Consider the following 12489-nt stretch of genomic DNA (forward strand, 5'->3'; position numbering starts at 1 on the left):
AAAGTAATTTAAGTGATTTTATTATCAAAATTGTCTGAAATGAACCTGTATTACCCCATAATGAATGCTAAAATTTTAAAAGCTATTATGGTGCTGAGGTATAGCTCAGTGGGACAGCATTTTTCTAGTGTCATGAGGCCATGAGTTCATCACTAAAATATTAACAGTAGGAAGACTGGGATTCCATACATAAAATGCTGTGGACTTCACTTAAGTAGTTCTGATACATTAAAGAAAAGGTTACAGATGTGATATCTATATGTACCAATTCTAATGACAAATGTATCACAAACATATACTAATAAATAGAAAAGTATGTTATACTGGGCCCTTCAAATACATTCATATGTACTGTGTACATGTACTAGTCGAACATCTTACAATTATTATAAATACATTAAATGCTCATATATATGTATTTCTCTTGTTCTGGTTCATTTAACTGTATCTTTTGGAAAAAAGGCAACCCAGAGACTGTATCTTTTTAAACAGGTTTTGAGAAAGATTCAGAATATCTCAAAAACTGCTTTTGATAACTGTCCTAAATCACTTTAAGCATCATTTAAAGAAAATACAAACATATTAAGAAAAGATAATGGGGTATGAGGTATTATGTCTAAACAGTTATGTGACAAAATTATTCTACAAGTGTAGCAGGCAATTACTGCTAACATCTGTATATAGCAAGATTAAGAACAGACAAAACAAAATTAACAGATCCAACATGATTCTTGTTATTAAGAAGTTAACAGTTCGGGGCTGGGGATTTAGCTCAGCGGCATAAGCGCCTGCCTTGCAAGCAGGCAGTCGTGAGTTCGATCCCTGGTACCGATAAAAAATGAAAAAGACAAAAAAAAAAAAAAAAAAAAAAAAAAAAAAAAAAGAAGTTAACAGTTCAAAACTTAATTTAATACTATTTAGAGTATAGAGCAGGGTAATCAACTATTTTTTTTGGGGGGGGATGCCAAGGATCAAACTCATCACCTTGCATTTGCCAGGCAGGCAATGTGCCACTAAGCCATAATCCCCAGCCCACAGCAACTTAGTTTTGTACATAAAATATTTCTATAAACCCATGAATACAGTTAACAAGATTACACATACTGAGTTGTGAAAAGCATACCGAAATAATCTTCATTTTCTTTTACAGGCAATTGGGACCATCTCAGTATTTCTCTTACCAGTTGATCACATAATCCTTGAGCGTCATTTAAATTATAATTATAGAGATGGCAGTACAAGAGAGAAAGATAATAGCGTATCTGAAGAAAATAAGTTCTTCTTCCTCCTGAAACCAGAAAGAATTACATTCACTTTAAATTCTCATGGTTAATGTTAGAGAAAGGTGTGTAATTTATGAAATTCATTGAGCTATAAACTTACATAAACTTTTTTATGTTTTATATCTGTTTCACATCTTAATAAAATACTTTTTAAAAACAGGTCAGCAATATTTTGTTTTCATTTTATATTCTGAACAATTTTATTTTCTTTTTTTAGTCTTGAGGATGTCTAAGATTTTAACTAAAGAAACCTGTAAATTTTTATCATTTCAAGTGCTGAAGTCCACTAATGATTTCTATCTCAAATGCAGATCATATTAAACAGAAATGAACATGGCAAAAGGCCTCTGGGGAATCATTCATTTATCAAAAAGATGGCCAAACAACTTCCTGAAGGAAACAACAGTTCAACAAAAAAAGGCCCTAACAACTGCCACCTCTTATCCATTCTTATTGAGTAAAGAATTCCAATTTTGCTTTGGGTTTTATAATCCTAGATCATAATTTTTCACTAGATATAATCATAAGCCAAGTCATAATACTGCACAAACTTTCAGAAAGAAACATGTAAAGAGATGTAATTCAGCTAGAAAGTGCAGTATACTCTTTTTTTGCCCTAACCACCCTATTCCTGTCTGCTGCCTAGAACAGGCATATGATAGCTCGACCTCTAGCAGTCATTTTAGCCCATACAATGGCCTTAGTTTTGGAAGCAACGCACTAACGACAATACAGCAGAAAAACTAAAATAAGATGAGTTCTTGGTGATACCATGGAAACACCAAATCAGCCCTAATCTGGCCTCCATCCATAAGAAAAATAAAGAAGCAACTGCCACTTTTAGCCTCCATTACAAGTTATTCCTAATGGCTACAGCTATAAATAAAATTAAGCATGGTGGCAGATGCTTGTAATCCCAGCACTCAAGAGGCTGAGGCAGGAGGATTAATGAGTTCAAAGCCAGCCTGAGTTACAAAGTGTGTTCAAGGCCAGTCTGAACTGCACAGTGAAACTCTGTTCCTCCCTCCCCCACCAAGTAAGACAAAAAATAATAAATAAGATCTTTCTCTTTATTTGGAACTTTTCATCTCACTGAATGACAGTTGGATAATTTCCTTATCTGAGAACTACATTACATATTTTTAACAAATCTACAAAATCACAAACCATTTGATTAAATTCATTAAACACCCATCTGATATGACCTCTAATCCATGACCCTTGGACACTGTTTTGTTTCAGAGTCTTCATATATGACTAATTTTCTTCTGAGTAAAACCCACAATCTTACATCATGGTCCTGTAATTGACCCTCCACATTGTATTGAAGTGACCTTTCCAGATGGCCTGCACAGATGTTTCTTGACATACAATAAGGTTACATCCCAATTAACACATTCCTACTACTTTGAACTACCAGTGGTACATGCATGACTTCCATTGGGTGCCTTACCCTACTTGGTAATAGAAGTGATACAGTCATGCATATGCTACTGGTGGCTCAAGGTGCTTGGTAGTGAGACATATGAATTACAGACTGTCATCAACATGATACTCCACCTTAAGTGGACGATACTATAATTTGAAAATGTGATTAACCTACTAAACACTGTTGCTTTGCAATACAGTACATCATACAGTATCAATTATTTCTCTTTATGGTGTGTGGCTCACTAGGAGCTATGACGCACTGCCACTGCCCAGCATCATAAGAGAGTATTGTGTACATACACTACACACTGCCTGTCCAGGAATAGATTAATTTCTACTAAATACTTAGTTTTCACACTATCATAAGGCTCAGAAATCTTAAGTCAAACCATTAGTAAGTTGGGGACCTTCTATATTTAAATAGAACCCTTTCCTGGGTGGCACTCGACACAAGACCTTTCACTTTCTGTTCTCTACATCACACTATCTTCCCATCAATATTACATACCTATGTCATTTACTCTAGCTCTTCTACAGTATTCACAGTATATCAAAATGCCATGGTTTCTCAGGTTTTTTGTTTTGGGGATGCTACATCCTCTGTTAAGCCACTCACACTGCCTTAACTGATCAATTTCTCCTCTACCTTAAATGTCCATTTCTTTTTTTTTTTTTTTTTTTTTTCCTTTTTATCGGTACCGGGGATCGAACTCACGACTGCCTGCTTGCAAGGCAGGCACTTATGCCGCTGAGCTAAATCTCCAGACCCCCATTTCTCAGGCTTTCCCCAAACTGTGTTTGCACCTCAACCTCAGACTGCAGGAAGTGCTCTTCTGAGTGCCCAAGCATCTACCACATAATACAATGATGACTGTGGAAAACTAGAAGGTAAAGTTGTTTGTTTCAATTATTGTTAGCAGAACAGAGCTGGGCATACAATAGGTACCCAATAAATACTGATTTAAGTAGCTCAATAAAGAAAGCATACAAAGCCAAAGCAGCTGGAAAATAAATGTGCTACCTAGCCCATTATGACATGTAGTAGTTGGAGTTAGAGTTCATACTAGGTCATTAGCTGAGGACCTCATCTCAGCCACACCTGAGCCCTAGACTCCACATCCCTGCATTCTAATCAAAAACCCCACGTAAATCACACCTAACCCAATAATATATTCAACTAACAGGAAATTCTTAAATCACTTGAGGGCAAGAAGCCTTAGCTTCATGTTTCTCTAGGACTATGTAAGATGATGGTGAAATATTTGATCAAGTTTCCCTTTCAATATTACAGATCCTCCCAGTGACAAAAAAAAATTCACAATGAGAAATTTCATTTTTCTCCATTAATGATCAACCACAGGTTTCATCACTAACCAAAAACAAGGACAGAATGAGACTTACCTAGAGATTATCAAAAAAGATTCTTTATGCCACAAATTCAAAACTAAGGATAATTTTAAATTAAATATCTGTCAAGTTGCCTGCATAACAGCTATTATATTTGAGCATTGTTATAGATGATGTCTAGATGTCCCCCTGAAGCCCTTTGGAAGGTGACTAGATTACAGAGGAGTTACAGTTGTGGTTAGGAGGTGAGCCTGTTGAGAAGAGGTAGTAGTCACTGTGGCCGTGACCTGGAAGGTTTTATTCTCCCTTCTTGATTTCTTCACTCTCTCTCCTTTGAGGCTGCTCTGAGGAAGCAGCTTTTTCTCTGTTAATGCTTCTCTGCTGTGCTGTCTTGCTTTGGAGCCAGCAGACTACAGACTAACTATGACCTATGAACCTCTCCTCATTTAAATACAGGTATCCCCACAATGAGAAAGTGATTAAGACAAGCATTAAAATGTTGTGAGTGCTCTCAACTTTGGAATTATTTTTAAGCTCTGTAGAAGAAAAGCAGTTTTTAACACCCAATACCTTTCTCTTGCGTTTCTTCAAGTGCCTTCTTCCACAGCTGAACAGCCTTTTCATATGATCCTAACAGAAAACTCTCTTCACCTAGAAAGTTTTTAACCAACGGTCATAGTTAATTACATTACTTCATAAAAATTTACATATTTTAACATTCAGTAGACATCTCTCAGCAAGAAATTATTTAGAAAAAGAAATAATTTCAACTCATTAAAAAAGTCCAGGTAACTGATTCACTTATTCATGAAGCTAGAAATTGCTTATGAGATACTGACCATCAAAAGATCTAAGTTCTAAGGGCTGGTTCAAGTGATCTCCAGCAATCTGTAAGTCAGCCTGCATATGACATAACAGGGATTTAACAGTAGCTGCTTCATGTGTCATCTTTTCAGTTAACTGTCTATCATCCTCAGGAATTCTTCGACTTAATTGTGCTTGATACCATAAAGTTTTTCTGTATAGTATTCTCCAGAGGCCAATCAATCTGCACACAAAATCAGATACTCATCAAAACCAAAATTCAGACTAGCAATATAAATTTGGCTAACCCTTTTATCTTTATGCCTATATTCTTCACTAATGTAAAACATATATAGGTCACATTTAAATACAGCACAAATTCTAGTGATTAAAAGATACATAATGCATATGAAAAATCTTCAGAAATGTTTTAGACACTTAAAGTCTGGTTTTGTAGTTGTTCTGAGATGGGATTTTGCTATACTGCCAGACTGATCCTGAACTCATGATCCCCCTGCCTCAGCTTCTCAAGTAGTTAGGAACTACAGATGTATGCCACCAAACTCAGCTTGTGATCACTTTCTTATAGTACTTAACTAAAGCAAATTCTTTTAATAATATCATAATTATCAAGACTAAAAACATATGGATGTCGTAAAACATCTGTAATAAATCCTAAAATATTTTTAAATTGACAAATAAAAACTATATATTTATCAGGTATAACATAATTTTCTGAAACATGCACTTAAATATTTTAAAAAATAACAATGTTTTAATGCTGAATGCTAATGGATACAGGTTTCTTTGGGAGAGATGAAAATATCCTGGAATTAGTACTGACAGTTTCACTACATATACCACTGAATTACATACTTTAAAATGGAGAAATGTATAATACTGGAAATCTAATGATATTTTAATAAAACAAAGTTAGTTATACCTGTGACCTGGCTGTTGAACCAGATTTGTTTCTTGAGGATCAATCTTGAAAGATGAGTTCCAAGACCAGTTTTCCTCAGAATCATAGGCTTGAAACATTTGAAAAATAGGTAATACCAACAAGTCATGTTCTGCTGTTCTACCTCCACCAGCTGATGATGAAATAAGTTCTGATTGAAGACTGTACATGCCATTTAAATTATTAGCTACCATCCTGAGTAAATAAAAACAGGCCAAAAGTTTCTCTGAGAATAATTGGCCCTTTTGCTGCTGAGTCAACAAAAGCTTTATAGTATTTGAGGTCAGTCTTATCAAATGTCCCACATTTTGTTTATATCTCACATCCCAATACTGGATCGATAAACACTTACGGAAAAGTTGAAAGATACAAAGTATCCATGCATTATATTTTGGGCATTCCCTTAAAAAGTGGTCCGGTTTGAAGGAAGGACATTTTATAAATTGAAGAATATAAAAAAAATGAGTGATACAAACTACTGTATAATTTAACATTAAATTTTTTTCTGTGACATTTTTTGAAATTCCTATATTCCATGCTGCAAGCAGATTTTTCTGGATAGAACACAGTTCTGTAAAGGTTCTATCTGTTTTGTTGGTTTCATCCTTTGCATGCATTGTATCAAACATAGTTGCAAATTCCAATCTTCCTTCCTTGACACTGGTAAACAATGAATCATTTTTTCCTTTCCCAAAAGGAAATAAATTGTTTGGAAAGTGTTTTCCTTCATTAGTTTCTTCTGCTTCAAAATTCTAAATGTAAGAGAAAAACCATACTTAATACCATTTCAGCCTTAGAAGTAGAATGACTTTGGTGTTCTCAAGTTTCTCTTCTCTTTAATGAGAAGAATGAAATATTTATTACAATAAAATCAGTGTTAAATTAAAAGCAAATAAAGTACTGCTAGTAATACCTGAAAATCTGCTGTTTCTTCATTTAACTTCATTGTTTCTTCTGCCTGTAAAAATCTGGGGAAAGTAGAATCCACTGAACATCCATTTTCTCCATGTTTTAACAGGCTACACCTGAGGGAATCCAGTGATCTTAAGTTCAGCCCTTTATCTTTTGGCTAGATATAAAAAGACAAAAGATTTGCAAGAGCAAAATTTTATCTACAATTTTACTACAAGTAATTAAAAATTCCACAGTTAACTTTGAAAAGAATAAAAAGGCCACTGTTAGGGTTTACATCTAAATGTTCCTTTCAAGCCTTTTATGAGATGGGGATTTTAGAATGTGATTGAGTCACAGGGACATTATAGCTGATTTGCTCTTAGGAGGTGGGGTCTAGTCTGAAAAGTCTGAAGGTCAGTTTTGGCAAGACTGTCCTGAAAAGCAATCTCTCTTTTCTCCCTCTCTCTGTTTCCCCACCACAATGTGAGCACCTTTTTCTGTGTGACGCCCCTCTGCCATGTGGTCCTGCCTTTGAGTCAGCAGACTGGACTGAAACCTCTACAAGCTGTGAGTCAAAATAAATCTTTCTACCTTTAAGTTGTGGGTGTCAGGTATTGTGTCCCATTAAGTGACTAAAACAGCAACTTCTACCAAGTATACAAAAAAGCACTATACCTTAGATAGTATCACACTTTGGTAGGATTTCTCAAGCCTCTGGGTCGAATCGAGTAGAAGGGATCGCATGAGCACTGATGGAGACAGGTTATCATGAAATCGTAGGGTTGTGATCATGTATCCATCAGAAATAATGAGGTAGGGTAACCAAGAGTGTGCTTTTATAGAGAATTTCTGTCTCATGGGGTCACCATCAGAAGCTGATGAATCTACAGAATTACCTGAATCTTGAAATGTAAACTGCTGTGGTCTATCAAACAAACATTAAAATTCAAGAATCAGTAACAGAAAGATCTTAAAGGAAATATTATTCCAAAGAAAAAGGTACAGAATGAGAAAGCAAATGTAAGAAATGTATATAAAAATATTAAATATATATGTATACATACCTGACATGAAAAATTACAGTGATTTAAAAATGTTTGTATATTTTAAAATTTTTTCCTGAATTGTGGCAGATACTGTTTTTAACCTATATACAATCCATTTGAGAAAAGAATTAAGGTTCTTTATTTTTATTATTAAAAAGAGTTGAGATGGGCATGGTGTGCATGCTTGCACTCCCAACACTTGAGAGGCCTAGAAAAGAGGATCATTGTGAGTTTGAGATCAATCTGGGCTACAAAGTGAGCTCAAGGCCAGCCTGAACTGCATATAGAGACCCTGTCTCAAAAAGGCAAAACAAAAATAAAAACATTTAGTGTGTTATCTTCTAAATTTTAAAAATATTACTAACAACATTTTTAGGAATAGCATTCATGTCTTCTGTAATAAAGATAAATGATATGACAGTGCTGTTTACTATTTTGATTTAACAGTCTATCTTATATGTTTCTGCCTGTCCAATATTACTAATAAATTAATGGTTGTAGCCAGGCATAGTGGCACACAACTCTGATCCCAGCCCTTGAAACCCTAAGGCAGAAAGATCTCCATGGGTTCAAGGCCAGCCTGTACTACATAAGGAGACCCTGTTTCAGGAAACAAACAAAAAAAGTAATGGTTATAAAGATCTCTGTGGTATAAATATTCTGTGATTAACTGATTACCTACTGTTGGTCAGTTAAGTAATTTAAAAATTTGGTGTTTGAGAAAAAATGGTGTTTTATCGATGTTTGAAATATAAACTATGATCTATTTTAATGATTCGTCCCCCTTTATGTTTAAAAATCCTCAAATAGTGATTATTTACTAATCAGAATCAGGTATACTACTCTATTAGGTGTGCACATTTGTGTGGAAACTGACTCAGACTGACTGACTGACTAATTGATTTTTGGTACTAGGAATTGAACTAAAGACTTCGTACTTGCTAGGCAGGCACTTATGCTGCTGAGCCTTATCTCTGGCCCCTCAGATTTAATTTTAAATTGATAAAATTTTATTCACCATTATTCACCCTAAACGTCCTACTCAGTTTCTTTTTGCTTCTACCTTTAAATAAATATACTGATAGCTCATAAATATATTCCAATAAGGATATGTAAGTATTTGGTAAGAAGAAAAATTACCTTTTTTTAAAAAAATTTTATTTAAAAGGAAAAAGAGAAAAACACAAAACAAAACAAAGTGGTGTAAGGGTATAAGTAATACAGAACTACAAAAAAAAAAAAAAAAAAAAACAGTAAGAAATCACCAGTTAATAGATTACATATTATTATCTTAGAGATAATTGCTCAAATCACAGTATCAAAGCATACAAAGTGGACATTCAAACAGTGAGACTGCAAACAGTTGTGTTCAATGATCCAACCAAAAACATTAATATGGTCAGCTATTTAACACCCCTAAACACACATGCTGTTGTATTCTTTAGAGCTCTTTTTTTCCCTCAAATTACCTTTTTTTTTTTTGTCTTCTTCACACTAAATGTTAAGTGTTATCTCTGAAGTACAGGGGTACAAATCTTTTTATTTTCTACATTATTTAGCTTTGAAACATGATTTTTAAATTTTTAAAAAAGTGATCATTACTTTCGTTTAATTAGAAAAAATCAGTTTTGAAAGATCCTAGAATATTAATTTTAAAAGTGAATTGGAGAAAATGAAATGGATGACAAAAAGTATGGGAAAAATACTTTTAATACAGGAAATGACAGTTTTCCGTTTGCATTATTTCTCATTGAAAACTATGTACTATATCATTTTTTTGCTAAGCATAATCAAAAACACACTTATTTTTTTTCAGCAAATGGATTCATCTTTTCCATTTGCTTCTGCCTTAAAAGTATTTTGTGTATATATATTAGAACAGTAATGACAAACACATGCTCACATTTTTATATGAGAACTGTGCTTAGTGATTTAAAATTATAAATCATCTTCATTCCTTCAACTCTAAAAGATAATTACGGTCATATCATTTTACAGGAGAAGATAGAGGCTTAAAGAGTAATGTACAGAACTAATAAGTAGAAAAAAACCAATATTGGAATCTTGTCTTACTTCAAACCCAAACCTCTACTTCAACTCACAGATAAAAATTAAAATATGACTAAATTCTAAACTATTTTGTTACTAACAACATTTCCCCTTTGGAAAAAAATTGGACACAATAATGTGTGAAGTTAACTTTGACTTATTAATTTATCTAAGTGCTGTTTTTTCATAATAGTAAGTGTGATTTTATACTTTTATTTTCTTTTATACCAAAAAGATAAACTCTTAGAGCTACTGAATATTTAAATAACTTATACTTACATAGTCACAATGTCAAATTTTCACCCGGATTAAGCCACAAAAAGAAATAGAAGAAAACTATAAATAAGAAACATACAGACTTAAAGAAAGCCAAGAATGTGAAAGATGATGTTATCTTTAAAAACACATAATAGAAATGAGGCTAAAAGAGAAAAAGTTCAGGGTTGGGGATTTAGCTCAGCAGCATAAGCCCCTGCCTCGCAAGCAGGCGGTCGTGAGTTCGATCCTCAGTACCAATAAAAGTGACAAAGACAAAAAGAAAAAAAAAAAAAAGAGAGAGAGAGAAAAAGTTTTGGAAATGGAACTATTTAAATGTCTTACCTATATGTTATGAGTGGATGAAGAGGAATAAATTCTGCTGGTCCAAATTCTATAGAGCAACCAAATGTAGTTAATGTTAACAATTCACCTTGGCAGGTCAATAAAACCAGGGAGCCACGTTTTAGTACACAAGCCAGAAAAAGATTATCATGGGTCCAGCTGATGTCACCTACCCAATAGGACCTAGAAAGAGCAAAAAGCAACATATATAGAAAGGACATTGTCTTTGACAGTTTATAACAGGCTATACCAAGCAGGAGTGAGATATCTTTTAAAATGAGGGAAAAGAGTGGATAGTAGGCAAGTGTTATACACACTTATGAATTTGACTTCCTAGCTTCCTTGCCAGGATCTTCTCCAAGTTTGGTAGAATCTTGTTTAGTAGGCACTCTGCCTCTTCCCAAAACTGTCATTGTTACTTTCTTTTTTTTTTTTGAGACACACTCTCATGTGGTTCAACCAGACTTTAATTCACTATACAGCCCAGGCTGGCCTCAAACTGGCAGTGATCCTCCTGCCTCAGTCTCCCAAATGCTAGGATTACACCACCGCACATGGCTCTTGCTACTATTTTTTAACCCTTTGGTGTTATTAGTGTTTTATGAGAAAAGCATCTCCTCCACATGAAACAGCCCAATAAAGGAGACCAGTGATATTTTTGGAAAGGAAATACTCAGAAAGAAAAGAAAATTAGGTGAGCTGGATGCTTGAAAACTCTGGAAATTCATACAACAGAACAGGGATGTATATGGAGCTCCAAGAGGAAATCTGTATACAATTATCCAGCATATGTCCTCTTGGTAGCTCATGTACCATCCAAAAATCACTACCAATGTTGCTCCTCAACTACATGAAGAAACTAGCTATTTAAGAGGTCTTAAAAATTCCTGCTTCCCTGAATAAATATAGTCTTCCTAGTATAGGAAGTTTCATTTAAGCCTTTCTCGTTACGCAGAAAATACCTCTACCTACACATGATTCCACTCCTCCTACGAAGACCTAGAAAACAACAAAACATACATTGGCGTATCTGCATATTAATCCTTTCTTTAAGTATTAAGACTTTCCTTATATAAAATATCTTTAGAATCATTAAACACAAATGCTGAAGTTATATTATCTAAATGACACAATTATTACAGTCTTACATTTCTTATTGGAAAAGAAAATGCTATTAGAAATACATATGAGTTCATACCTGGTAAGTGTATCTGGAACTACAGGATTTTTATTACTACATCCCTTAAGGCTACCACAGTGAATAACAAAATTCACTGTGTTTATAAATAATACCTGAGTTGCCTACAAAGAAAAAAAAGAAAAAAAATTATCAAAACTATTTTATTATCTTTATCACTTAAAACTCCAGAGACCTGAGGTCTTTTATAAACAAACTGCTTAGGGAATCTTTTCCCAACTGGTAACACACTAATGACCCCCTGTAGCCTTTTTCTTTTCTTTACCTTAACCTTAGTTAGGGCTCCAGGCTCTAATCTTCCTTTTCCCTTATCTTAATCTTTTCACTTCTAAAGCCTGGCTCTTGAAAATTATGGCAGCTAATTTAAGTAACCTTACTAATCCACAATGGCAAGGTATTAGAAGTTAACAATTTAGGGTAAGAGCATACCTTGCCTAGTACACACAAAGCTCTCTGAGTTCAATCTCCAACACCATACCAATACACGCACACACACGCACAAGTACGTGTGCAAAAGACGCAAATTAAAGAATATAACATAGCATTCAGAAAAAAAAAAAAACTCTTCAAGGAAGGAAAACAAACCTCAAAACTGGAGTAAATCTCTCTTTTCTAGATTACTTTCCAAAATTGACTGTATTTACTAACCTTTGGGTCTTTTTGATTAAGAGTCACTGCCAAGGTAAGACCATCTCTTGAAAAGGAAGAAAGTAGAGCTCCTCTTGACTTTATTGATTCACATTTGGGAATCAGACTACACAGCTGATGATCCTGTTGTGCCCAGTCAACACGGTATGGCAAAGACCTATGAAAATGATGAAATAGTATTTATTTTGGTATATTTATTTTAGGGGTTTTGAAGGGGTATTTTTTCAG

At 34.2% G+C, this 12489-nt stretch overlaps 1 protein-coding gene across 10 annotated transcripts in view; it reads right to left on the minus strand.

Moving 5' to 3' along the window:
- The window catches only part of Cplane1 (ciliogenesis and planar polarity effector complex subunit 1), a 129437-nt gene that overhangs the window by 85371 nt on the left and 31577 nt on the right, over nt 1-12489 (minus strand). For 8 of the 10 annotated variants that reach the window (XM_063258085.1, XM_063258081.1, XM_063258082.1 and 5 more), the window contains 9 exons: nt 12262-12418; nt 11614-11717; nt 10416-10598; nt 7396-7645; nt 6740-6895; nt 5809-6578; nt 4901-5109; nt 4632-4712; nt 1124-1288 (listed from right to left, as the gene is read on the minus strand). In XM_063258085.1, coding sequence (XP_063114155.1) covers nt 1124-1288; nt 4632-4712; nt 4901-5109; nt 5809-6578; nt 6740-6895; nt 7396-7645; nt 10416-10598; nt 11614-11717; nt 12262-12418 — 2075 coding nt within the window. Of the gene's footprint in view, nt 1-1123; nt 1289-4631; nt 4713-4900; nt 5110-5808; nt 6579-6739; nt 6896-7395; nt 7646-7784; nt 10374-10415; nt 10599-11613; nt 11718-12261; nt 12419-12489 lie in introns of those variants that run through there. The other 2 variants (XM_063258087.1, XM_063258088.1) reach the window with 2 other exon arrangements.

The sequence above is a fragment of the Cavia porcellus genome, unplaced genomic scaffold (assembly GCF_034190915.1).
Source record: "Cavia porcellus strain 051 isolate PalLab524CR breed Dunkin Hartley unplaced genomic scaffold, mCavPor4.1 scaffold_11, whole genome shotgun sequence".
NCBI lineage: Eukaryota > Metazoa > Chordata > Mammalia > Rodentia > Caviidae > Cavia > Cavia porcellus.